This window comes from Bactrocera oleae, chromosome 4, assembly GCF_042242935.1.
Source record: "Bactrocera oleae isolate idBacOlea1 chromosome 4, idBacOlea1, whole genome shotgun sequence".
NCBI lineage: Eukaryota > Metazoa > Arthropoda > Insecta > Diptera > Tephritidae > Bactrocera > Bactrocera oleae.
In genome coordinates this window covers 18,373,449-18,400,414 of record NC_091538.1, presented here as the reverse complement: position 1 = coordinate 18,400,414, position 26,966 = coordinate 18,373,449, and the positions used below count along the sequence as shown (strand labels likewise).

General features: G+C 33.4%; 3 protein-coding genes and 1 long non-coding RNA gene across 6 annotated transcripts; 2 read left to right on the top strand and 2 right to left on the bottom strand.

Annotated features, from left to right (window-relative positions):
• Positions 1–2,712: 2,712 nt before the first annotated feature.
• Positions 2,713–3,606, top strand: LOC138857027 (uncharacterized). The gene is made up of 2 exons (XR_011396021.1): positions 2,713–3,081; positions 3,138–3,606. It is a non-coding gene; the product is annotated as an uncharacterized lncRNA (long non-coding RNA).
• An 18,619-nt stretch (positions 3,607–22,225) lies between these two features.
• On the bottom strand, positions 22,226–24,397 carry LOC106616481 (phosphatidylinositol 4,5-bisphosphate 5-phosphatase A). Of its 3 annotated transcripts, XM_036375782.2 has the most exons (4): positions 24,278–24,397; positions 24,057–24,156; positions 22,615–23,995; positions 22,226–22,550 (listed from the first exon to the last, which is right to left on the bottom strand). In XM_036375782.2, exons 3-4 carry the CDS (start codon positions 23,664–23,666, stop codon positions 22,505–22,507), a joined length of 1,098 nt encoding a protein of 365 aa, XP_036231675.1. In that variant the 5' UTR covers positions 23,667–23,995; positions 24,057–24,156; positions 24,278–24,397; the 3' UTR covers positions 22,226–22,504. The 3 variants fall into 3 exon arrangements, with proteins under 3 accessions (XP_036231675.1, XP_069963752.1, XP_069963753.1); XM_070107651.1 differs by having other exon boundaries at positions 24,057–24,363; XM_070107652.1 differs by having other exon boundaries at positions 22,650–23,995; positions 24,057–24,363.
• Positions 24,396–25,526, top strand: peo (pendolino). The gene is made up of 4 exons (XM_014233149.3): positions 24,396–24,556; positions 24,615–24,679; positions 24,760–24,863; positions 24,927–25,526. Exons 1-4 carry the CDS (start codon positions 24,480–24,482, stop codon positions 25,389–25,391), a joined length of 711 nt encoding a protein of 236 aa, XP_014088624.2. The 5' UTR covers positions 24,396–24,479; the 3' UTR covers positions 25,392–25,526.
• On the bottom strand, positions 25,398–26,424 carry LOC106616483 (UPF0598 protein CG30010). Its single transcript, XM_014233154.3, has 3 exons — positions 26,155–26,424; positions 25,885–26,095; positions 25,398–25,824 (listed from the first exon to the last, which is right to left on the bottom strand). The coding sequence occupies exons 1-3, from the start codon at positions 26,317–26,319 to the stop codon at positions 25,523–25,525; spliced, it is 678 nt and encodes a 225-aa protein (XP_014088629.2). The 5' UTR covers positions 26,320–26,424; the 3' UTR covers positions 25,398–25,522.
• Positions 26,425–26,966: the final 542 nt, after the last annotated feature.

Genomic DNA, 26,966 nt, shown 5'->3' with positions numbered 1-26,966 from the left:
ACCTAAATATGAATGTATCTTTAACCTCTCAATTGTCAATCGTAATGAAAGATGCACTCGCATTCGACCGAAGCACGTTAAAATTTGAAGAACGAAAAAGAATCAAATAATGAAATGCAAACACACGTATTTATTCAAATTTAAACTGGTAATTATTAATAACAATCACAACAGCTGTTTTATCCAGACTGGCCGCTCTGAAGATTTCATTGAAATGGCACATAAATTCAGAAATGAGTTTTTTTAACTGATAGCTACTTAAAAAGAATTTAAATTGATATATGTATGTACATACTAAGCACAATTTATACATACATACATACATATGGTTACCGTAATAGAACCTCAAAAGGATTTTCTGCATACAAATTTGGGCTTTTATATTTGATCATGAGCTACAAGAAAATTTAGTAAAATTCGATAAAAAAAAAAATAGTTTTACTTTTTGTGGGTGGCGATATTCTTGTTGATGTTTATTTATAACTAAATCGTACGATAGGTGGCGCGGTAGTACTACTTATTTTAGCTTTTTCATGATTCTTATTTGGTAATAACTGTTTCAAATTAAATTATTATTTATTATTTTTTTCGGTTTAACTACACATACATATATATGTAAAGGGGTTTTTAGACAAGTGCTTTTCAAGAAGAAATACTACAATACATATACATATATAATTAAATGATATGGCCAAGATTTTTAGCTCTAGTTTTAAACCTAATTAACCTAATTTTCCATAAAGTGGATGCGCACTATTCCAATTGTTGCGCGCGATGGACTCCTTCGGGTATCCTTCGAAACTCTGCTCCACAGCAGCAATAGCGTCTCTCGTGCACACTGTACGGCGTCTCTTAGGATGCGTATTATCCACTAGAGTAAACGTGGTGAGAAAACGATCCATGGTTGCTCGAATTACCGACTCTGCTGGACGATTATGACGACCAAATATTGGCGATGCGTATCGCGAACCAAACCTTAAATAATGTCATAGATTAAATAGGGCCATTACAATGAGGGCTCAGAAGACTATTTCATTTAATTTCTTAATATGTACATTTATATAGTCATAGCGAAAAAGTTGGGTGTTGAGATAATATGAATAATAAAATCGTTAAACATCCGATAGTTCCACTGTATTCATTTTGCTAAACATTTGAATATAGCGAATCGAACAAATAAGGTGTATAAGTATAATAGACTGCTGAAACACAAAAATGGCATAGCAAGTGGTTATACGTCCGTAAAAAGACATTCAAATACTCTCTGTTGCGGCTTTCAGATGCACTTTTTAACCAAAGAGCATAGCTCAAATAACGAGCAGAGAATTGGCAATCGAAATTGATTTTCACTCATTACGAGTTTAATAAAATTACAAAAATAACGCTCCCATACAGCTTGTTTTCTTATTGTATATGTACGAGTACATACATATGTATGTATGTAGAAACAGACATAATCATGTAATGTACATCGTGGTCAGCGTATAAGTTGTGCTTTTTGAAATTTAAATCTGAATGAATTACTCTGCAGTTTGCAATTCTATAACTTGGGGATGCCTCTCGTTTAATGATATCAAATATACCTACATACAAACATAAATAAGTGCACACCACAAAGTTAACATACATATATCGTTTACGTTTTGCATCACTTATTAAAAAGAAATAATCTGTTATTCTTGTTATTTGTTTAAGTTTTAATCAACACGTCACTTGTGTATTACAAAATGAAAAATTCAAGCAAACGTAACAGTTAATATTGAATTAGTTTGTGTGTAGAAAAATCCCAGTAGGAAAATTGTAATTTTATATTTACGTTTTAAAAATTTTAATCAGAATGTAATGAAAATAAGCCAGAGTGTGCTACATTGTGCCTTTTTATGCTAAGCTTATTTTTAGAATGTGAATCTACTTTTAATGTCGATGTCGTCAACTTTCAAACTTCTTACATATGAAAAGGGCGTTTTAAAAATGTTATACACCAAATTTTGTTAGAATGGAAATTAAGATAACCGTTATAATGTTCTAAAAAGTCTGATGATGTGAAAATGAGATGACATAAATATATATATCAAGAAATCCCGTTAGTTGCTCTCCCTCATGCGCTCTCTTTCTTAGTTATATGTATATGATAGAAGGTGATTCTCTATTTTAAATGACCGATATTAGACAATTTCTTATTCTGCCCGGTTGTAACATAGATTGTCTATAAGTAAATGCTGTTTTCTAGGAAATATTGGTATCGGCATTACTTTAATAGCTTGACCGATAGAATAGATTGCTATGTTGATTTCCTCTTAAGAAGACTGAATATTAGTAAGATATTGTACATAGAAATTCATATGTATATAGATTAAGCAACGCTTTTCTGTGTAGAAAAAAACTTGTATATAATAGTAGCGTGGTAGAAATATAGCATTACGTAGGGAGTAGTATGTTCACCTTAATTGCCAATATCCATTGAATGCATGACTCCTTAATGCCATAAGATGGCAAATTGCTGCAACATTAAATGAGAGGTAATAAAGCTAATCCATTAAGTGTCTAACAACAAGTCTTATATGACAGTCATTAGTGATTTCTAAATCAAAATAAAATAAATATAAATAGTATGTACATACATGCATAACATACAAATGTAAACAAATATGAATTGTGTACTTATACTAGTTATCGCTAGTATAGTTTCGGTTTGTACTTGTGTATGGATTGTTGTTGTAATTCTCTCATTGTTTATTAACTTGTTTTGTTACTCTTGAAATAAACCTGTTGCACTACATATCAAAGAAATAATGTTGTGTTCATTTCCCTGTGCGGTCATTTCAAACAAAGTTTATTACTTGTTAAAAAAATACTAAGGGATTTCACCGCCAAGCTGTGCATCTTTAAAATATTCGTTTGTTGCTGGAACTTCTGAGCCGCTTAGCTTCTACTGACTATTCACTTTTTGTAAGGCAAGCAAGTCGTGCTAGTGAAAATACCTACATCGATTACCAATAAATAGCATATTGCGGAAGTTCTACTGGCATTTTATATCAGCGGTGTTACTAAGAGCTTTAGCATTTCCTTTTTGGAGTGGTGGTTTGTTGAAATTGTTTGATGTTAAAGTTTAACTTATGAAAATAAATATTTTTTAGATTAGGTCAGGGTAGGTTTCGGTGCTATTGAGAAGCCTAATGTATATTCGGTATGGCACCCAAGATGTTTCAATGACAATCAAAATGAAAGTACAGTTCGGAAAATTTAATAGGTCAGATAAATCTGTTAATGACATAGAATACGAGGTTGATTCGATATGTACTTACATAGATACTATCACCAGAGCAATTTTGGTACGTTCTCCCAAAAGATAAAGTCAAAATTTCAATTTACAGGTAAATCGGATGAATAGTTTTGTTTTATTATTGGTTGATCATAATGATCTGGTTGTTGAAATGGTTTTGAATTGGAGAAATCAAAGTACACTTGGATGCTATAAGAGTAAAATTTTCTCCTTCGTTGGCGACCGTCAAAAAACGTATAATTTCTTTTGTAAATTAAGTATACATGTACAATACCAAATGTTAAATTGTGTTTTTTGGAATAATAAACTGAGCAATTAATGGACTCTCTCTAGGGAAGTTGAGATTTAGTATTTAGCTCCCAACATGCCATGGAAATTTTGCAACAGTGAGTTAATAATAAACCAGAGATGGGACAAACCTAAACGAAATGCAACACAGGTCGTTGTCAACAACCCACACTTACTGGAATCCAATAGAAAAATATTTACAAAAACTGAGATATCGATAAAATCTGCGCCGTCAAAGTAACGATTCGTAAGTAATGCCGTATATGCCAACACCGAAGACGCGTTAGAACAGGGACTGTTAGAAAATCTCATAAAATGATTTTGATGGCCGTAAATTGAAGTTGATGGAGACATGTGTTTCTCAAACCATATCATGGAACTTGTTCGATATATGATATTGTTAATAATATTTGGATGTGTGAAAGATATGTGCAAAGTGTTCTTAATCGAATTCGAATCGTAGGAAGACGAAATAATCTGCTAGAAAAGTAGGGATGAAAAACTATAGAAGCAGCAAATAATCGCGGAAAAACATACCCATTTGAAGAAGGAATTTGTTTTTTTTTTTCGAAACAGTGCACCATGCCACAACTGATAAAATAACATAAATTCGAGATTAGTTTAGTATTTGATCCCAGCTACCTTTTGCTAACTCGAAAACGATAAGAACTATTAGCCTTATTTTGTTGGTATATATGTACATATAAACAATTTCAAATTAGTTCACACTTCTTTAATGTATTCGGAAGCAATCACACAGAAAATACGATAATGAATTGTTAGAGTGGAAAATATCCAAAATCATTGTCACATGTTTTGTAGGTACTAGTATGCGTGGTATAAATTTGCGTACAATTACTTATTACATATATTAACTCAAAAACCTAGTAGGAAGCGAAAAAGTATTTACTTATACGTAAATTGACATTTCATTATTTTTGATATTATACTCGTACCATAGCTGAATATTTTATTTTTGTTTTGAGAATAAGTTGTACAGCGGTTAGATTTTTAAGAATGAATTTCATGTCAGAATTACACTTAAAGGTAGCGTCGACCGCCATCAAAATACATACGTACATACGCAAAACATATTTTTTACTTTATTTTTAACTTTTCTATTTTCGAAACTTTGAAATTCCACATAGATTATACCTACTATGTACTAGAGAAAGATATGTTCTGTATTTGCATATTTTAAATATTTATTATTTGTGAGTCCCCTAAGCGTGTATTTACTTTTCAAAGTGTTTATTTTTTGGCAGAAGCATAGCATGGCTTTATTAATTTAATTCGCGTGCTAAAAATAGTTTTACATGTTATTTTCAGAGACCGTAATCGTTATGAGTTTTATTTTCAAAATCCCTAATAATGATTACATATTGAGTTTTATGATATTCTTCATCAATAATGATTAATTTTGAAAAACCTTCGTAAAAAACCTGTGATCTAAAAACGAGTTAACAAAAATAAATTTAAAAAATTGTAAATAATGATTATTTATGATTCTTTAAAAAATTAATCAAAATCAATCATCATCGGTGAAGCAAATTATAATAGTCCGAAATTAAACAATCATTACCGAAATGCTGAGATCGTCGAAAATGGATTAATGTAACATTATCTGTTTTTTGTATGTCGATTTTAAGTAATTGAATTTTTCATTTAAAAATCGCAACAATAATCATTATTTAAGGTCTCTGGTTGTTCTATTAAAAAATAATAATTAGGAAGCGTTAACGAGGTGAACTGAGTGGAAATGTATGGGGAAAGATAAATAAAGAAATGAGAACTAGCAAGGCAATTTATATGTAACTCACTCAAATATTAGTGATCTCTATATCTACGAGAATGACCTATTGGTGATTTTTTAAATGTATTTTCTTGAGTATACAAGAAATTTCCCCCATAAAGGCAATAAATCAATAATTTATTGGTCATTAATGCAGGCACTCAATTCCCCAAGAAAGTTTAAACAGCACAATATAAAGGTTTTCCGTAAATAATAACATAAGTCGAAAGATCAATATTTTGAAAAACAACCTAATGTAAGAAATATTTAACAGTTAGTATATTAATAGAAATAAATATACTTCTCTTGGCAGTTTTTGTCATTCATTCATCTGTCATTAAATTATTTGATGTCAAAATATGGTATTGCTATTTTAGGTTTGTAGATTGAAATCGTTTAATATTTATGTCATATGTATAAATTAAATAAAAAATTGGAGACTTTAAGCCCCCACTTTCTCAAACTATAAGTCTACAAAGGAACTCTTGTACCAATCATCAACCAAACACATTTTCACAATAAATGCAGAACTTTTAATAAGAAAACTGGATTTCAAAAAGATCATCAACGACTTTTTCGTTTTTACATAAATTGACAGGAAAGCATTTTTGAAATGAAAAAAATATATATTCTAATCTCTTTATCGATTAAGTGTCAAGTTTTTTACATGCCCTAAATGATTACGGTGGATCCCCACAAGCTACCGGGTCCCTTCCCTGTATACCTATATTCCCGGTATACATATGATACAATGTACAAATGTTGTGGTATTGTACATATTATGATTGTGTAATCACTCAGTCAAATCTGGTCGACTATTGCGTGGTATAAATTTTGGAATATTGCAGCAAACCAAAGTGTAAAGTATTTGTACATAAATACTTATCAGTTATATGTACATACATATAATATGTATATCTATACAATAACATTGTGATTACATATGGATGTATAAAGTTGTATCGGGTGTTTCGATAGCGAAATTGAGAAAAAATACAACATTAAAGCGTTTTCTTTTCTTGATGAAAATGTTGCTTCATTTGTTTCAATTTTTACATTACAAATGAAAAACAAAATGGCGACCAACACTGAGCATTTTCATTCAGTCTTACGTTTTGAGAAAGTTAGAAGCTATTCACTTTTTTTGATTAGAATAAAGAACAAACGAACCTGAAAAAATTACAATTTTGTTAGAAAAGAAAACGCTGTTAAGATATTTGTATCTTTTTCTTTATCAATGTTTAAGACCAAAAAAGTTTCGGAAACGTTTGTTACAGAAAAATGTGGTGTTTAAATGCTGAAACATAAGATACGATATAAAAGCGATATGTCAAAACCAAAGAATGTCAGATTTAACAAATAAAGTACAAATGATAATGTATTTATTGCCAATATCTATCCAACTTAAACAAATCTTACTTGTTTCTTTATCTTTGTTCGTTCAATGTCAACCCTATATGAGTATTTGAACCACCGTGTATCTATATCTATGTACAATAGAGGCGGAAAAACATAAAGATATGTACATTAGGGTGGTCCAAGGTATAGAGCAAAGTTGTTTTTTATGAAAATTAAGTCGCATACACTCTATTTTTTTCTAAAAGATCTTATAACCATATATAAAAAATATTATTGCATTTGAATCATAACAATTCAGTATCACTATTTAATATTACACATAAAAAAATATTATTCCACAAATTTCGTTTTTAAGCGTTGTTTTTTATAGCCAGGACAAATCCTCCGGTGTTCTTGTGCGCAGCGTAATAAGAAATACTTTTGCTCCTTTTCAATTGCAATAAAATCAAGAATTTCCTGCATTATGTTGACCGCTCTATCAACTGCCGTCAGCACTGAAAACTTGTTTTTAACATTTTTATTTGGCCATAGAGACCATCGGTTCACGGATTCTCTTTGGAACTTTCAACCATTTTTATTCTTGGTCTACGTCGTCATCAAATAATAATAAAACAGCTTTTTCATTGGTTAATTACCAAAGATGGTGGTTTAATTTCAGTTATGTATCTTTCGAGATCTTTATATCGAATTTTTCATAAGTCTTCATTGACTTCAAAAGGCACAAATCCTGCTAAGGTGCTTTGAAAACAAAAATACATGGCAGCCAGGGCTGAACGTAGAACGTCACGATGGACAAGCAAATATCAAACAGTGCCGCCTTATTCAGTGCATAACTCGCCATTGCTATCCACTTGACTTGGTGTATGGTTTCGATTTTTATCTCCACCTAAAACTATCACTGAGAGTTCAATTAGGTTTCGAAAGTCACGAAGCCGACTTTGCTTGTTCTCTTTCTGATGAGTTTCCTAATCTTAGCACAGCTTTCAATTTTTCTTTATTTCCATATGAATTACCTACCTGATGACGTTCTTTTAATCCTCTCCACTTTTTAATTTGCGAGCATCTAAAGAAGGCAACAATTTTCAATCAAAGTGAACAATCACCAACTCTGGCATCGTATTTTGAAAATCAGTTTTAATGGATTCCGAACGATCTCTGCCTTTTTCTGTGCGAATTATTCGAATTGAGGACTTACTTTTAAAAAATTCAACAGTATTGTATCCAAATGCCTTATGTAATAGTAACTTCAAAAACATATATGGTATTTATATCGCACTTTCTCTTCCTTAATAATTCTCAGACGCGGCCGTTCCTCTTTATTGATTATTTTGTCAACTCCAGCGACCTGGATCCCGTTTTCGTTGCAAAAAATGCTTATCCTCATTTGGTTTCATTATTTAAAGCGTATCGGTGAAGGCAATATCAAACAAATTGTCTAAGTTCCTGACAAACTCTTGTCTCTGCTGTCTTGAGCGTGCACTTTTTTTTTGCAAATTCCTCCAAATTTTATATAAATTTACAAGTTTCTTTACACTATTATGGAACAATTTTTTAGTACTACGAGCTTATTCCCAATATATAATGCACTCGCGAATACTGAGATTTTCACTTTCATTTACATTTAATTCACCTGACGAAGTTGTAGGATAACGCTACTAAAACTTGTTTATAAGAAGGAAGTTTTGATCCCTTATTTGATGTTTTGCTTCACCTATTGAAAATAACAAAATAAAATAACGAAAACTATGTGTTTATTGTATAAAAAGCACAAATTATAGTTCGTCCGTATCGGCTGTATTAAGCAAGTATTTGCAAGTTTCGACCAAACTTAGTTTCCAATTGTTTCAACGTCATTCAAACAAATGAAGAGGGTATGCGTTCAAATAAAAGACTTTATTTGTTTTTGGGACACCCTAATGTATATACTTATGGTATATATGTAAATACATAGATAAGAAAACAGTTATACATACATATGCGTTCAATATTTACTTACTGTTCTCACCAAAATATCTTGATTTTACAAAAAAAAAAAGCAATTTAAAAAACTTAATATTTAGTTAGAACAATCACAATGCTGGGAGTTTTTGCTTTGACCTTGAAAATGTTTTTGCCCTCACTTCAAAAGGGCACAAGGCAATTCCACCCAGTTGGAAAGTGACTCGCCATGCATTTTTCGGATACCAAAATTATTAGAAGTAGCAAAAGCAGAACTTCGATTTTTGTAAATTGAATTCTATAAGGCTGGTTGAATAGGTAAACAGCCGAGCTCCGAAATTCGACGAAACGCCCAATCGATCGAGAATTTGACCAAGTAGCTAAATACTTCGACCTCAGCAATCTCAGTGAACCTAGAACTAACAAAAATGAACAGTTCGATACAGAAATCCGTCAAAAATCGAAGAAGTATATAAAAAAAACCGAGAGTTAATACCGCAACCACAGCCAACTCCCATATGCTCGTATAGACAAAACAGTCAATCGATCAAGCATTTTGTCATTTAACGAAATATGTACAAGTATTTGTTGCAAAAGTAGTTTAAAAGTATACTTTTTTTAAGATCTACTCATTCGTGAACTATAACTTACTCTAAGAACTATGGAGACCTGACACTCAGCGATTCAAATTGTCATAGTAACTTGTTTGTTGTCGTGTTTTCAGTCACACTCACCCCAAAAAAGAGTAACATCTCGCCACCGAGCGCCTCATTATTAAGTTACTTTGCTTCACGACAATTCGTGATTTTTTTTTTAATTCTGTGTGGTCGCTGCATATCTAACTTACGCAGGGAGGTTTTTAAGGGAGCCCCCTGTTAAAAAAACTTCCTTGTTAGATCTCGAAATAAGGTAGTTACAGATAGCTAGTAATTAGTGTTGAATACAATTAGGCTATCACCCTCGATAACCGACTTCTTTTACACCATAAATATAGAAATATACTGCGTAGAACAATCACCTACCCTGGTTAAAAGCAACGGATCAACACAACCTTGTATAGTCCCTATGCTCTAGATAAAAATAGCAAGGAGAAGAAAAATTATGAGGGGATTAACGAATATCATACGGGGGAACGGTATTAAATGTTCACGAGTGTCATACATTTTTGTATGTTGTAGAATTTTAAACAGCAACCTCACTATCATCAGGTTTTCTCTGAAGTCATTATTCTATGATTCCACTTTCTGTTTCTGTTCGTCTAATTTATATTATTTTACTTTCAGAAAGGTGTAACACCGATTCTGATACGAAATGTTCTTGTTTGGTAACTAGATTTATGGGTGGTATTTGATATCCGTACAAAAGAACAGGTGCAGAAAATTTTTATATCTCCGTCGAGTGGTAGCACCAAAAAAAAAATAATATCCATAATTGATAAGTTAAGAGGTATTAAAAATCAATTTTTGTGAAGTACCTTGAAGTCATGAGTTCACTGTAAACTAGTTAAGGCCCACCATAATTTTAAAAGGTCGTTAAATGGGAGGCGAGGTGGATGTTGTCCCGTTTGCACATTTGGCAATTTTCATGGCCTAATCGGATTTGTGACCGCTTTCGAATATATGTCTGATCGATTGTTTGTAACGCTCGTAGCCTTTGTTTTCTTGGTGGCCTCACTAATTTGTTCAATATACTGATTTGTCATTGTTTACAATGTAACATACAATTAAATGGTGGCTCTCGAAAGGGGATTTCCGTTGGACCAACTTTAAACTTAAAACTATAGAAGCAGCAAATAATCGCGGAAAAACATACCCATTTGAAGAAGGAATTTGTTTTTTTTTTCGAAACAGTGCACCATGCCACAACTGATAAAATAACATAAATTCGAGATTAGTTTAGTATTTGATCCCAGCTACCTTTTGCTAACTCGAAAACGATAAGAACTATTAGCCTTATTTTGTTGGTATATATGTACATATAAACAATTTCAAATTAGTTCACACTTCTTTAATGTATTCGGAAGCAATCACACAGAAAATACGATAATGAATTGTTAGAGTGGAAAATATCCAAAATCATTGTCACATGTTTTGTAGGTACTAGTATGCGTGGTATAAATTTGCGTACAATTACTTATTACATATATTAACTCAAAAACCTAGTAGGAAGCGAAAAAGTATTTACTTATACGTAAATTGACATTTCATTATTTTTGATATTATACTCGTACCATAGCTGAATATTTTATTTTTGTTTTGAGAATAAGTTGTACAGCGGTTGGATTTTTAAGAATGAATTTCATGTCAGAATTACACTTAAAGGTAGCGTCGACCGCCATCAAAATACATACGTACATACGCAAAACATATTTTTTACTTTATTTTTAACTTTTCTATTTTCGAAACTTTGAAATTCCACATAGATTATACCTACTATGTACTAGAGAAAGATATGTTCTGTATTTGCATATTTTAAATATTTATTATTTGTGAGTCCCCTAAGCGTGTATTTACTTTTCAAAGTGTTTATTTTTTGGCAGAAGCATAGCATGGCTTTATTAATTTAATTCGCGTGCTAAAAATAGTTTTACATGTTATTTTCAGAGACCGTAATCGTTATGAGTTTTATTTTCAAAATCCCTAATAATGATTACATATTGAGTTTTATGATATTCTTCATCAATAATGATTAATTTTGAAAAACCTTCGTAAAAAACCTGTGATCTAAAAACGAGTTAACAAAAATAAATTTAAAAAATTGTAAATAATGATTATTTATGATTCTTTAAAAAATTAATCAAAATCAATCATCATCGGTGAAGCAAATTATAATAGTCCGAAATTAAACAATCATTACCGAAATGCTGAGATCGTCGAAAATGGATTAATGTAACATTATCTGTTTTTTGTATGTCGATTTTAAGTAATTGAATTTTTCATTTAAAAATCGCAACAATAATCATTATTTAAGGTCTCTGGTTGTTCTATTAAAAAATAATAATTAGGAAGCGTTAACGAGGTGAACTGAGTGGAAATGTATGGGGAAAGATAAATAAAGAAATGAGAACTAGCAAGGCAATTTATATGTAACTCACTCAAATATTAGTGATCTCTATATCTACGAGAATGACCTATTGGTGATTTTTTAAATGTATTTTCTTGAGTATACAAGAAATTTCCCCCATAAAGGCAATAAATCAATAATTTATTGGTCATTAATGCAGGCACTCAATTCCCCAAGAAAGTTTAAACAGCACAATATAAAGGTTTTCCGTAAATAATAACATAAGTCGAAAGATCAATATTTTGAAAAACAACCTAATGTAAGAAATATTTAACAGTTAGTATATTAATAGAAATAAATATACTTCTCTTGGCAGTTTTTGTCATTCATTCATCTGTCATTAAATTATTTGATGTCAAAATATGGTATTGCTATTTTAGGTTTGTAGATTGAAATCGTTTAATATTTATGTCATATGTATAAATTAAATAAAAAATTGGAGACTTTAAGCCCCCACTTTCTCAAACTATAAGTCTACAAAGGAACTCTTGTACCAATCATCAACCAAACACATTTTCACAATAAATGCAGAACTTTTAATAAGAAAACTGGATTTCAAAAAGATCATCAACGACTTTTTCGTTTTTACATAAATTGACAGGAAAGCATTTTTGAAATGAAAAAAATATATATTCTAATCTCTTTATCGATTAAGTGTCAAGTTTTTTACATGCCCTAAATGATTACGGTGGATCCCCACAAGCTACCGGGTCCCTTCCCTGTATACCTATATTCCCGGTATACATATGATACAATGTACAAATGTTGTGGTATTGTACATATTATGATTGTGTAATCACTCAGTCAAATCTGGTCGACTATTGCGTGGTATAAATTTTGGAATATTGCAGCAAACCAAAGTGTAAAGTATTTGTACATAAATACTTATCAGTTATATGTACATACATATAATATGTATATCTATACAATAACATTGTGATTACATATGGATGTATAAAGTTGTATCGGGTGTTTCGATAGCGAAATTGAGAAAAAATACAACATTAAAGCGTTTTCTTTTCTTGATGAAAATGTTGCTTCATTTGTTTCAATTTTTACATTACAAATGAAAAACAAAATGGCGACCAACACTGAGCATTTTCATTCAGTCTTACGTTTTGAGAAAGTTAGAAGCTATTCACTTTTTTTGATTAGAATAAAGAACAAACGAACCTGAAAAAATTACAATTTTGTTAGAAAAGAAAACGCTGTTAAGATATTTGTATCTTTTTCTTTATCAATGTTTAAGACCAAAAAAGTTTCGGAAACGTTTGTTACAGAAAAATGTGGTGTTTAAATGCTGAAACATAAGATACGATATAAAAGCGATATGTCAAAACCAAAGAATGTCAGATTTAACAAATAAAGTACAAATGATAATGTATTTATTGCCAATATCTATCCAACTTAAACAAATCTTACTTGTTTCTTTATCTTTGTTCGTTCAATGTCAACCCTATATGAGTATTTGAACCACCGTGTATCTATATCTATGTACAATAGAGGCGGAAAAACATAAAGATATGTACATTAGGGTGGTCCAAGGTATAGAGCAAAGTTGTTTTTTATGAAAATTAAGTCGCATACACTCTATTTTTTTCTAAAAGATCTTATAACCATATATAAAAAATATTATTGCATTTGAATCATAACAATTCAGTATCACTATTTAATATTACACATAAAAAAATATTATTCCACAAATTTCGTTTTTAAGCGTTGTTTTTTATAGCCAGGACAAATCCTCCGGTGTTCTTGTGCGCAGCGTAATAAGAAATACTTTTGCTCCTTTTCAATTGCAATAAAATCAAGAATTTCCTGCATTATGTTGACCGCTCTATCAACTGCCGTCAGCACTGAAAACTTGTTTTTAACATTTTTATTTGGCCATAGAGACCATCGGTTCACGGATTCTCTTTGGAACTTTCAACCATTTTTATTCTTGGTCTACGTCGTCATCAAATAATAATAAAACAGCTTTTTCATTGGTTAATTACCAAAGATGGTGGTTTAATTTCAGTTATGTATCTTTCGAGATCTTTATATCGAATTTTTCATAAGTCTTCATTGACTTCAAAAGGCACAAATCCTGCTAAGGTGCTTTGAAAACAAAAATACATGGCAGCCAGGGCTGAACGTAGAACGTCACGATGGACAAGCAAATATCAAACAGTGCCGCCTTATTCAGTGCATAACTCGCCATTGCTATCCACTTGACTTGGTGTATGGTTTCGATTTTTATCTCCACCTAAAACTATCACTGAGAGTTCAATTAGGTTTCGAAAGTCACGAAGCCGACTTTGCTTGTTCTCTTTCTGATGAGTTTCCTAATCTTAGCACAGCTTTCAATTTTTCTTTATTTCCATATGAATTACCTACCTGATGACGTTCTTTTAATCCTCTCCACTTTTTAATTTGCGAGCATCTAAAGAAGGCAACAATTTTCAATCAAAGTGAACAATCACCAACTCTGGCATCGTATTTTGAAAATCAGTTTTAATGGATTCCGAACGATCTCTGCCTTTTTCTGTGCGAATTATTCGAATTGAGGACTTACTTTTAAAAAATTCAACAGTATTGTATCCAAATGCCTTATGTAATAGTAACTTCAAAAACATATATGGTATTTATATCGCACTTTCTCTTCCTTAATAATTCTCAGACGCGGCCGTTCCTCTTTATTGATTATTTTGTCAACTCCAGCGACCTGGATCCCGTTTTCGTTGCAAAAAATGCTTATCCTCATTTGGTTTCATTATTTAAAGCGTATCGGTGAAGGCAATATCAAACAAATTGTCTAAGTTCCTGACAAACTCTTGTCTCTGCTGTCTTGAGCGTGCACTTTTTTTTTGCAAATTCCTCCAAATTTTATATAAATTTACAAGTTTCTTTACACTATTATGGAACAATTTTTTAGTACTACGAGCTTATTCCCAATATATAATGCACTCGCGAATACTGAGATTTTCACTTTCATTTACATTTAATTCACCTGACGAAGTTGTAGGATAACGCTACTAAAACTTGTTTATAAGAAGGAAGTTTTGATCCCTTATTTGATGTTTTGCTTCACCTATTGAAAATAACAAAATAAAATAACGAAAACTATGTGTTTATTGTATAAAAAGCACAAATTATAGTTCGTCCGTATCGGCTGTATTAAGCAAGTATTTGCAAGTTTCGACCAAACTTAGTTTCCAATTGTTTCAACGTCATTCAAACAAATGAAGAGGGTATGCGTTCAAATAAAAGACTTTATTTGTTTTTGGGACACCCTAATGTATATACTTATGGTATATATGTAAATACATAGATAAGAAAACAGTTATACATACATATGCGTTCAATATTTACTTACTGTTCTCACCAAAATATCTTGATTTTACAAAAAAAAAAGCAATTTAAAAAACTTAATATTTAGTTAGAACAATCACAATGCTGGGAGTTTTTGCTTTGACCTTGAAAATGTTTTTGCCCTCACTTCAAAAGGGCACAAGGCAATTCCACCCAGTTGGAAAGTGACTCGCCATGCATTTTTCGGATACCAAAATTATTAGAAGTAGCAAAAGCAGAACTTCGATTTTTGTAAATTGAATTCTATAAGGCTGGTTGAATAGGTAAACAGCCGAGCTCCGAAATTCGACGAAACGCCCAATCGATCGAGAATTTGACCAAGTAGCTAAATACTTCGACCTCAGCAATCTCAGTGAACCTAGAACTAACAAAAATGAACAGTTCGATACAGAAATCCGTCAAAAATCGAAGAAGTATATAAAAAAAACCGAGAGTTAATACCGCAACCACAGCCAACTCCCATATGCTCGTATAGACAAAACAGTCAATCGATCAAGCATTTTGTCATTTAACGAAATATGTACAAGTATTTGTTGCAAAAGTAGTTTAAAAGTATACTTTTTTTAAGATCTACTCATTCGTGAACTATAACTTACTCTAAGAACTATGGAGACCTGACACTCAGCGATTCAAATTGTCATAGTAACTTGTTTGTTGTCGTGTTTTCAGTCACACTCACCCCAAAAAAGAGTAACATCTCGCCACCGAGCGCCTCATTATTAAGTTACTTTGCTTCACGACAATTCGTGATTTTTTTTTTAATTCTGTGTGGTCGCTGCATATCTAACTTACGCAGGGAGGTTTTTAAGGGAGCCCCCTGTTAAAAAAACTTCCTTGTTAGATCTCGAAATAAGGTAGTTACAGATAGCTAGTAATTAGTGTTGAATACAATTAGGCTATCACCCTCGATAACCGACTTCTTTTACACCATAAATATAGAAATATACTGCGTAGAACAATCACCTACCCTGGTTAAAAGCAACGGATCAACACAACCTTGTATAGTCCCTATGCTCTAGATAAAAATAGCAAGGAGAAGAAAAATTATGAGGGGATTAACGAATATCATACGGGGGAACGGTATTAAATGTTCACGAGTGTCATACATTTTTGTATGTTGTAGAATTTTAAACAGCAACCTCACTATCATCAGGTTTTCTCTGAAGTCATTATTCTATGATTCCACTTTCTGTTTCTGTTCGTCTAATTTATATTATTTTACTTTCAGAAAGGTGTAACACCGATTCTGATACGAAATGTTCTTGTTTGGTAACTAGATTTATGGGTGGTATTTGATATCCGTACAAAAGAACAGGTGCAGAAAATTTTTATATCTCCGTCGAGTGGTAGCACCAAAAAAAAAATAATATCCATAATTGATAAGTTAAGAGGTATTAAAAATCAATTTTTGTGAAGTACCTTGAAGTCATGAGTTCACTGTAAACTAGTTAAGGCCCACCATAATTTTAAAAGGTCGTTAAATGGGAGGCGAGGTGGATGTTGTCCCGTTTGCACATTTGGCAATTTTCATGGCCTAATCGGATTTGTGACCGCTTTCGAATATATGTCTGATCGATTGTTTGTAACGCTCGTAGCCTTTGTTTTCTTGGTGGCCTCACTAATTTGTTCAATATACTGATTTGTCATTGTTTACAATGTAACATACAATTAAATGGTGGCTCTCGAAAGGGGATTTCCGTTGGACCAACTTTACTTTGTACCCACTTGTTTACAACTGCATGTTGTAATTAAAGTGATGTTATTACAACAACACCAACCTTAGTAAAATATTAGCGCGTGCATAAAACTATTTACTATTATTATTAATTTTGTAATTGATTTATTGAACGAGTACCACGAAGGGCTTATACGGACATGTTAAAGATTGGGGTTGGGAGCAAATAATTTTTGACAAAGTCCCAATAAATAAATTATATTCAATTGAAGTATGAGGCTGCGCTAACTCCCCGGGGTTGTTGTTGTTGTTTTAACGGTTATCTAATCCCTGCTTGGGTGGTAGGGTTCAGGTTGATTGTCTTCGAAGTCATCTAGCGGTAGGCCCAGGAAACTTGCTGTTTCGACGTTGTCGGACCATAGGGAGAAGGGTGTTAGATGGGTGGAGTTCGTTGGGCATGCCAAGATGATTTCGGTGTCGATTCTGTATAAGTAGGAGTTTAACGTGCTACAGTACCCAGAACGAAGTGGCGCAAGAGTCATTCTAGATTCTCGTGGCAACTCGGGCCCTTCGTCTGCATTTGGTGGTGTGGTGATTTGACTCCAAACATGCTATTCTCTGAAAGGGATTCGGTGAAGGTGTTGATGGCTCCACTGTGAATCGGTTCCGCACAAACAAACGACTGCAGGGGTTTTTTCTGCAAAAACATCCCAGCTTGGAGAGAAGCTCGTTATGTTCCTTAACCCGAAGCATGCCGGCCTGGCTGTGTAGGTTTCCGTCTGGAGACATCAAGAGGCATCCCGTGATAATCCGGAGTGCAGTGCTCTGACATATCTGAAGCTTATTCGTCTGCGTTACGCTACATCCAGGCGACCATATCGATGCGGCGTAATTTAAGAACGGCCGGCCGATTACCTTATATGTTGGAGCAGTATCTTTGTATTTTCCCCATGAGCTGCCGGCAAGCGACTTGAGGATTTTGTTGCGGCTCTGTACTTTGGCAGTTATCGCGGTCGAGTGAAAAGTGACGAAGCACATTGACTTTCGGAATTGTATTGCCATCGACTGAATGTTTAGATCAAGCCTGTATTCCTTCGTCAGTTAATGAAAATGGTCGCTGTGGATTAAGTGAGGGAGAGTGTTAAGCTCCTTGCAAAGAAGAAGCGAGAAAGGTCGGAGAGATAGCAGTTTACTTTTGTGCACATGCCATTGATTCCATTGTTTGACGTCAATATCGAGAGAACCCTGCGGAACCCCCTGTTTAATTGTTCTTTAACGCTGGATCTTTTGGCAGTACAACGCTACGAGGATCGTCCTCGCACATGTTGGCTTCTGTTTTAATCCATGAACTATTTGGGCGTGGTGCTGTGTACTTTTCGGAAGCCATGCTGGGGGTCTACTAGGCTCAGATTATGAGTGAACGTCAAGAGTAGCAAGACCTCAAGTGTCTTCACTACTGGGGAAAGGAGCGTTATCGGACGATAGGACTCCTCTTTGTTGGCAGATTTCCCAGGTTTTAGTAGTGGGACCACTCTTCCGACTTTCCACACATCGGGTATTTGAAGAGTGGTCGGCGATAGGTTGAGGACCTTGGTTAGGAAGCTTACTCCCGTCGAGCCTAGATGCTTTCGCATCAGCATGTTAATTCCATCAGGGCCAATGGATTTGGATGATTTTGCTTTGTTGATTACACTCCGAACCTCCTCATTGGTGAAAGTAAGTGGCGCGCGATCTTTTGACACTTTGCGCAGTCGTCGGTAACACATCGTTTGGTCTTATCTGTCGAAGGGTGCAAAGTGAATTGCCTGCTAAAATAGCTCGGGCACTTCTTCGGGTCCGAGAAGGCTGGGCCATCGAATTGGATTTCAATCCGGTCGTCATGCCTCTTCGGATTTACCAAGGCCTTGACAATAGTCCAAAGCGTACTCACTCCTGTGGAGAGGTTACAAGACTTCAAATGCTCTATCCATTTTGTCCGCTTATGTTGGTTTACCCCGTCTGAATCGTCGAATTGAGATCCCTTATTCGGGGATCGCAGAGATCAGCATTGTGGAAGGTGTCGCACTCGTTAGCTAAAACAGCTGTATCGGCTGGGAAATTGGGAGTTCCGCTGTTTTTCTAGCCGGTTGAAGTGAGTGGTAGCAGCAGCGATCACCTTGCGGAATAGACGCTCGCCAACGATGGCATTTGCAGGAATGGGTAGTGCGGTGAAGGTGCTCTCGGTAAATTCTGTGAAGACGACTCAGTTAGCTTTGTTAAAGTTAATCGATATAATTATGGGCAGATGCTTCGATGCGAAGGTTAGCATAGGTAGCGAGGTTCGTCATTCATTGTGCAGAATTTCGAATCGTCTATTTTTTCAGCTAGCTCCATCCCTCTACGATCGTTTGGCAGGCAGGAGTGCCAAAGATGGTGGTGCGCGTTAAAGTCGCTAAGTACCAAACCGTTTTCACCACGAAGTATCGCACCTATGCTCGGATGATATCCTGTTGGGAAACAAGTAAAAGGTATCGACGTCGATAAGACGATATTGCACAGTGTTGTGCAGTATGAAGACTAGGCCACCCCCATTATCTCATTCGACATCCTTACGTATAACGTTGAAACCTTCGCAACTGTACATCTAAGCGGCTGTTTAAAACTTGCTTTCTTGGACCGCAGCTACCGATACGCGTTCCCGGCTCATGAATGCAACTCTCTCCTCGATCTTACTCTGGATTTCGTTGCAGTTAAATTGTAGTAGTCGAGTTAGTCTCGGGTATTTACCCACAGGGGCGGTGTTTGGCGACGCCACTGTAGAGGGTTGCTGGAGTAGAGTCCTACAACGTACGACACACTCCACTCACGCGTGGTGCGCAGGCCGGAACACGTCGGGAAGTGACACAAGCCAGTACAAGAATTGCACTGGACTGATGCGACATTCCGACGTATGGCGGTCTGACACACTTACTCCCCGGATCTTAGTCAGGCTTAACCGAAGCTATAATACCCTTCACATGTGCATTTCCTTTGGGCAGCTATGTGTACATATAACTAAATCTGAAAACGTAACCAGCCAACGGTTGCATCCAATGGTAAACGTTTTGTTAGTTTTTTTTAGCCATGTTGTTTCATATGAATAAACTTCAAGTCGAATTATATTTATATTTCAACTTAATAAAAAAAAACGATATTTTATGAAGATCTTAATTTCGATTGTTCAGTTTATGTGGCAGCTGTATGATATGGTGGTCCGAACGGTTCCGTAAAAATAAGCAGCTTCTAGGGGAGAAGAAGACAAAATTTTAGATCGATATCTCACAAATTGTTCGCATATATACAGCATATCGGACGGGTATGGCTAACTCGATTCACCTTGTCATAAAGACTTTCCTTTAAAGCGCATCAGGCAACGTGGTCAATACTAGCTGCAAAAACCACTTAATATCTTTATATATTACTTAAAGAATTGGATGCCAGAGGAACGCCTCAGATAGTTTTACGTAAAGCTTTGAATATAAATGAAATTTTTCATTTAAAATATTTATTTCATTTTATAAACATTATACAAAATTTGTGTATTTGAGAGAATTCAAAGAGTTTAACATTATTTTTTTTTCTGTTTAGTTATTTAAAATTTTATTTAATTTCAATATATATTAATAAGTTATATTTTATGTAATATGAATGAATAATGGAAATAATATTTCCATTGAATATTTTTCATTTTATTTATTTTTACGAAATATCATCACGAAATTTGGCATGGTTTATTGTCCAAGGCAACGGTACAATTTTTGAAGAAATTGTTCACGTCGGATCACTATAGCATATAGCTGTCATACAAACTGGCATATGAAATCTTATGACTTCGGTACAACCAATTTGGGTTTTTTATTTTAATGTTACCTTGAAAAAAGAAAATACGTACAATATTGAAAAACTCATTAAGCTCATTGTGCTTCTTAAGCTAAGAACATCCTTACATGTATACATTTTTCTTCGAACTCTCGAACTAAACTACGTTAACCCTGTATTTTAGTGACTTTGGATGTTTAAAACAAATGAAATTTTTTAACAATACAAATTAACTCAACAACTCGAATTATAAATACTAAGTAAATAAAAATTCACCAAACTAGCAAATAATAATTTAATAGCAATGTATTTGTTTCTATATACTTATATATGTAGGTATATTAGTACGAAATACATACATATATGCACAGCTGTGAAATTCAAACTTTAATTTATTTCAAATACCAGTATGATCTACATTAATGAAACAAGCATTTAGGTTAGTTGTCTTTTTACTTTTATTTATGAAAATATAGATATATATATATATATGTAATTTACTATACTTCTTTTGACATTTGCAAAATGTATGAGTATATACACTACTACTATGAACGTTTCGAGAATATAAATTTCACTGACTTTTGATATGTGAACATTTTCCATATAAAGGCAATTTTATATTTTTAATCTCTAATATATTACAGTATTACTATACTTAACGTTTATTGTAAGCTGAGCAAATTTTTCGGAATTTTAACAAATACTATATATCTTATTGATGTATGTATTTAAAGCTTTTAACTATAACTGTTTATATATAATTATGTTATATTGTATAATAATGGAACATGTTTTGTAGATTATTCTTATTAGAAACGTATTATTACTGCAAACAAATAAAGTTTTATTCGAGAACGAACTGAGTTTACATAAATTTTTATGAATCTACATACGTTTATATATAACTTTAGTCGTTAGTATTTTTATACCCTGAACAGGGTATATTAATTTTGCCACGAAGTTTGTAACACCCAGAAGGAAACGTCGGAGACCATATAAAGTATATATATAAATGATCACCGTGACGAGCTGAGTTGATTAAGCCATGTCCGTCTGTCTGTCCGTCCGTCTGTCCGTCTGTATATACGCGAACTAGTCCCTCAGTTTTTGAGACATCGATCTGAAATTTTGCACCTGTCCTTTTCTAACAAAGAAGCTGCTCATTTGTCGGAATGGCCGATATCGGACAACTATAGCTGCCATATAAACTGAACAAACGGAATCAAGTGTTTGTATGGAAAACTCTTTCATTTGACGAAGTATCTTCATGAAATTTGGCGTGTATTATTATTTAAGGAAGAAATTGTATAGATCGGATGACTATAGCATATAGCTGCCATATTAACTGAAAGATCGGAGTAAAGTGCTTGCATGGAAATTTTTTTCATTTGACAAGGTATCTTCAGGAAATTAGGCACGAGTTATTGCTTAAGGCAACAAATTATACTCCACAGAATTTGGTCAGATCAGATCACTATATCATATAGCTGCCATACAAATTGAACGTTCGGAATCAAGTTCTTGTAAGGGGCCTTTGTATTTGTGAAGGGTATTATAGCTTCGGCGCAACCGAAGTTAACATTTAATTTAATTAATGTAAATTATAAACCTCAATATACGTAAACAAGCAAAATTCAAAATTAAAAACACGATATACATATATTATTAATAAAAATAATTTCAAAATCTTCATATTGAGATTCACGCATACAATACGAAGCAATATGCAAAGAAATTCTAACTTTTTACGTTTTAACACAACCAATTCTGAGACTAAAAAAAATATATTGAAAAAAAATACGTTAGAGTATGTCCGCTATGCCGGGCATTTTGGCACTTAACACGCTGTCAATTAATTGATCCTTCTTATTAGACTTGTTGCTTATAATTTCTTATTTGTAAACGCTTTTGTTTAGTTATTAATACAATGGAGCGAGCCGAACATTTTCGATATCGAACTGCAGATAAACAAACAAGAAAAAATTAATATTTACATACAAGCAAGTTGCGAAATTTTAGTACAATGTCAACAAAGTGGTAACAAATAAGATAGTTACACTAGCTAAAGGGGCTTCGGTACTGCTGCCACCGTGGGTTAATTCGTACAACTCCTCATCAGTTTGAGTCTGCGCCTCTATTTTGTAAATAAATTCAGCTGATACGGGTTTGTGATCAGAGAGAGTATAATTGGGATGAGATTTATACGATAATTGGGTTATATTTAAGGTTATATCGGGATAACGATTTTCTTGTACACGGTGTAAGATACGATCACACCATGCTGGACGTCGCTTTAAATCGTATTCAGAAGTTCCTTCAATGAACTTGAAAGTAGGTGCGAAAGTGGGTAGTTCTTCAGAGAGTAGAGCAAATGCATTGCCTGTACTGCGTGCCAATGATAATTGGTCACGTTCTAATAACTCCTCAAATTTACCCTGCTCAACCAAAGCGCGCACATCCCATGCTGAATCGCTGCCAGTTAAACGGAAATTAAGATCACCAAACCAAAAAACGTAGTCATGATCAAAAATGCTATGATATTTTCGGGTTTTATAGTGATGATTATTCACAATTTGATTGTAGTCTTCGATACGTTCACTCAGTTTGTCATCATGTGCCGCTAAATGTGCACCAACAAAAGTCACACCGGTACCATAGAGACTCATGCGTATACTTACGGCGCCTTTATTACCCCATAAACCACCTAAACCAGTACGAGTACTCTGCACCTCCACATCTTTCATATGTGGTTCATGCTTGGGTTGAGCGAACATCATAATTAATATTCCTTGCAGCTGCTCGGTTCCAACTTTAATAAAATCGTGGGGGGAAAGATGCTCACTAATCTTAAATGTCCATGGATCATCATTGAAAATATTAAGAAATTGATTTTTAGCATGGGTGCTGACTTCTTGTAATGCCACAACGTAAATATCAGGTAATTTTTGTTCCGGGCAGGCTGTTGTACCGTTTAACGACAAAGCATCAGTCATAGAAATATCATGTGGATGATGAGTTCCTACATTCCAGGTAAGGATGTAAACACATAAATTGGCAATTATTGATGCACTCATTTCTACTTAATTATTATATATACACTTTCGTCACTGCAAATTAATGTACATAAGTATTACTCATATAAAAGTGTTATTGCTGGTGTAAAGTTTTTTATACGGTCACGATCAGGTTGCTTGACAGCTACTAATCCACGAATTAGCGTATAACAAATTTGGTACTACTACTAATACTATCTAAATGCCGTCTTCTGGTTGTCAAATATAATGCTTTGTTTTATACTGGCCTTCGAAAATAGCATAATCAGCATTGAGAAATATATCTGAAGCGAAGTAACAAGGTGAACTCTTTTCAATTATGTTGAAGGAAGTTAGTTTTCCTTTTAGTCCTACAAAGAAGAAAGGTTTATATTAGTTACAAATTATATTATTAAATCCAAAACAAATTACCTCTCCCGAACACCTTTCAACTTCCTTCAATGGATCGGTTGTTGTTTTTGCTTTTTACAAACTTATAATAGAGCTGTGTTTCGCGTGTTTATGACAATCACTATTACGTTGAACAAAATTAAAATTTCAAATTCCATTGCCATTTACAAAAACGAATATGTCGGCTATGTAACCGATTATACAATTATAAATTTTATGCATTTTAACGCTCAACCATTTACCTTACTTATTTAATTACTTTGATGAGATACAAAATTGGCATGTGAACGTATCGTACAGAGAAATCTTACGTTATTTACCGATTTTTGACATTTGCTACAAGGCACAAACAACACATCTTTGTTTACAATCAGCTGATTTGAAAAATTATTTATTGTATTTTTATTTTCTAGCTAAATTGCTTACAAAAAGTTAATTTTGAAAATGACGTTAGATGCACATAAAGGAGATGATAAATTGTTGACTACTATTCAACAGGAATATAAAATACTTGCAGAGTAGTAAGTAATAACATGGACCGCGCCATTGAATAATATTAACTAGTGATTATATTTAAAGCAAAATGATTGAATCCGAAAAAGTAGGCGGGGTCTATGTAATACCGTCATATGGAAACTCGCTATGTAAGTTGTCTTAATAAATTTTTACTTTTTTTTATCACTTTATTTAAATGTAATTATTTTGATATTTTCAATATTTTCAGTATGGTTTGGTGTCATATTTGTCAGACAAGGATTTTATATTGATGCAGTATTTCGTTTTACAATACTATTGCCAGATAAATTTCCTGATGATAAGACATTGCCTGTAAGAAAAGCGCAGATTTAAATAAATCAATTATTAATTTTACATTTTTTCATTAAATCTTAGACTATTATCTTCCAAAATGAAATCATACACCCACTTATTTGCCCTTACACCGGAGCTTTGGATGTTTTATGCGCTTTTCCTTATTGGCGTACCGGCGAGGATCACATTTGGCAATTACTTAAATATATACAGGCAATATTTATCGATCCCATTGAGTGCACACGCCTTGCCGCTAGTGGTGCCAAATATAACAATGCCGAAGCAGCAGAATTACTTTCACAAAATCGTGCTGAATTTATAGCGCGAGCGAAGGACTGTGCAAGTTCTAGCAAAGATCGTATTTATGATGAACCACCTACAGAGGATCCACATTACATAGTGTTTGAAAAGTTTGACACAGATATTCATGGACCAATAAAGGAGCGCATTTGCTCAGGCAAAGATCTACCGGAAAGCCCAACTGTGCCATCAAATGGTCTTTCGTGGGTAAAGGAAGGTGAATTTAAACCTCTAAGCGTTGAGTAATAAGAGTTTTTATAAAGATATTAAAATATTAAGTATTCATTAAAGATATAATCAGTAGTTAGCAATAATATAATATAACTTTTAGTTATTTAACAAAACAATAAAAAATATTCCTTAACTTTATCACAGTATCAATTACACTCTTCTTTTTCAAATATTCCAAGGCGTTGAGTATGTCCTACCCAATTATTTTCCAATTCCAAACGCTTACCACGCCACGTGAAATGTGTAGGCGGTTCTTGTTCTCCGCTAACGAATTCAAAATTACGACTTAGCTCTATAGCTAACTTCGAACGTATCAAACCAATGCCACCCACTTTAGACCATGCAGGATGGTAAACGCGACCTGTTTTGTGGTTCATATAAATATTTTGAGGTAAAAATTCAGTGGTTAGCTGGTCTGCGGCATGAGCGTATGACAAACGATCACAACCTAATATAAAAGTTTATGTATATAATAATTAGTTTTTTTAATATCCAGTATAATATTTACCCTTATCGTCTGCTAACACATGTGTGAATACAATTGGTGTATCATCACAGCGTATGAAATTACGTTCACGTCCACATAAGGATAGATACGGAAAATGTTCACGATATCTTTTCGTGTCATTCAGTTTTACTCGACTAAAGAAAAATTTCAAGAATTGCTTTTCTTTAAAGCAAGAGGTGAAGTTTTTCATTTTGGCATCGTCTAAAAAAAGCTGATTACATTTAAAAATTTATAAATTTCCAAAAGTATTTTCAATTGCAAGAATCTCACCATGCCTTCGTGATCTATATAATAGAAATATTCACGTATTTTTGGTTCAGGTTCTTGGCCCTGCACATAACTTATGCCACTGAAATGATTGCACCTTAGTATGCATGTTGATACAATATTTTTATATTTATTTTCAACACATCTCAACCCGTACCGAAAAATCATTTTTATAAGTGTTCAAAAGAATATGAGTATAAGTCTTTAAAATAGATTTAATTAAGTGTATACTTTATAACAAGTTGTCCGTGTTTAATAATAAACAAATAAACTTATCAAAACAAAAAAAAAATCAGCTGTTATGATATATTCTACAAACTGACATTCCAGGGCAAACACAAATTACAGGAAATTAAATTTTAAGCGGAAATATGTAAAAGGAAGGTCAAATTAATAAGAAGTTACCCTAATAATAATAATAAACTTTATATCACTAACATTTATTTATGATTGGATAAATAAAATTTTTTGAAGAATCCTTTTATGTATTTACCATTCCCTATAAATATAAGCCAAAATTAGGTTGGGTGGATTATAGTACAATAACACGCAGACAATTCTCATATATTTACATATGAATTTATCATATATGCGTGACTAGAACCAACTAAATTAAGGGTTCAAATAGAACGTATTTTTGATAAGAAACACATCTGATTGGTGGCGGAATAAATCCAGGACACCATATTTCCCCAACAAAATCAATGAAAGCCCTACACATGGGAGAAGTTCGGCCAAATATGTAGCAGAGTTGTAATCGCACCATATTAATATTAATTAAGCACATACAAATGTATGAACACAAAAATATGTAA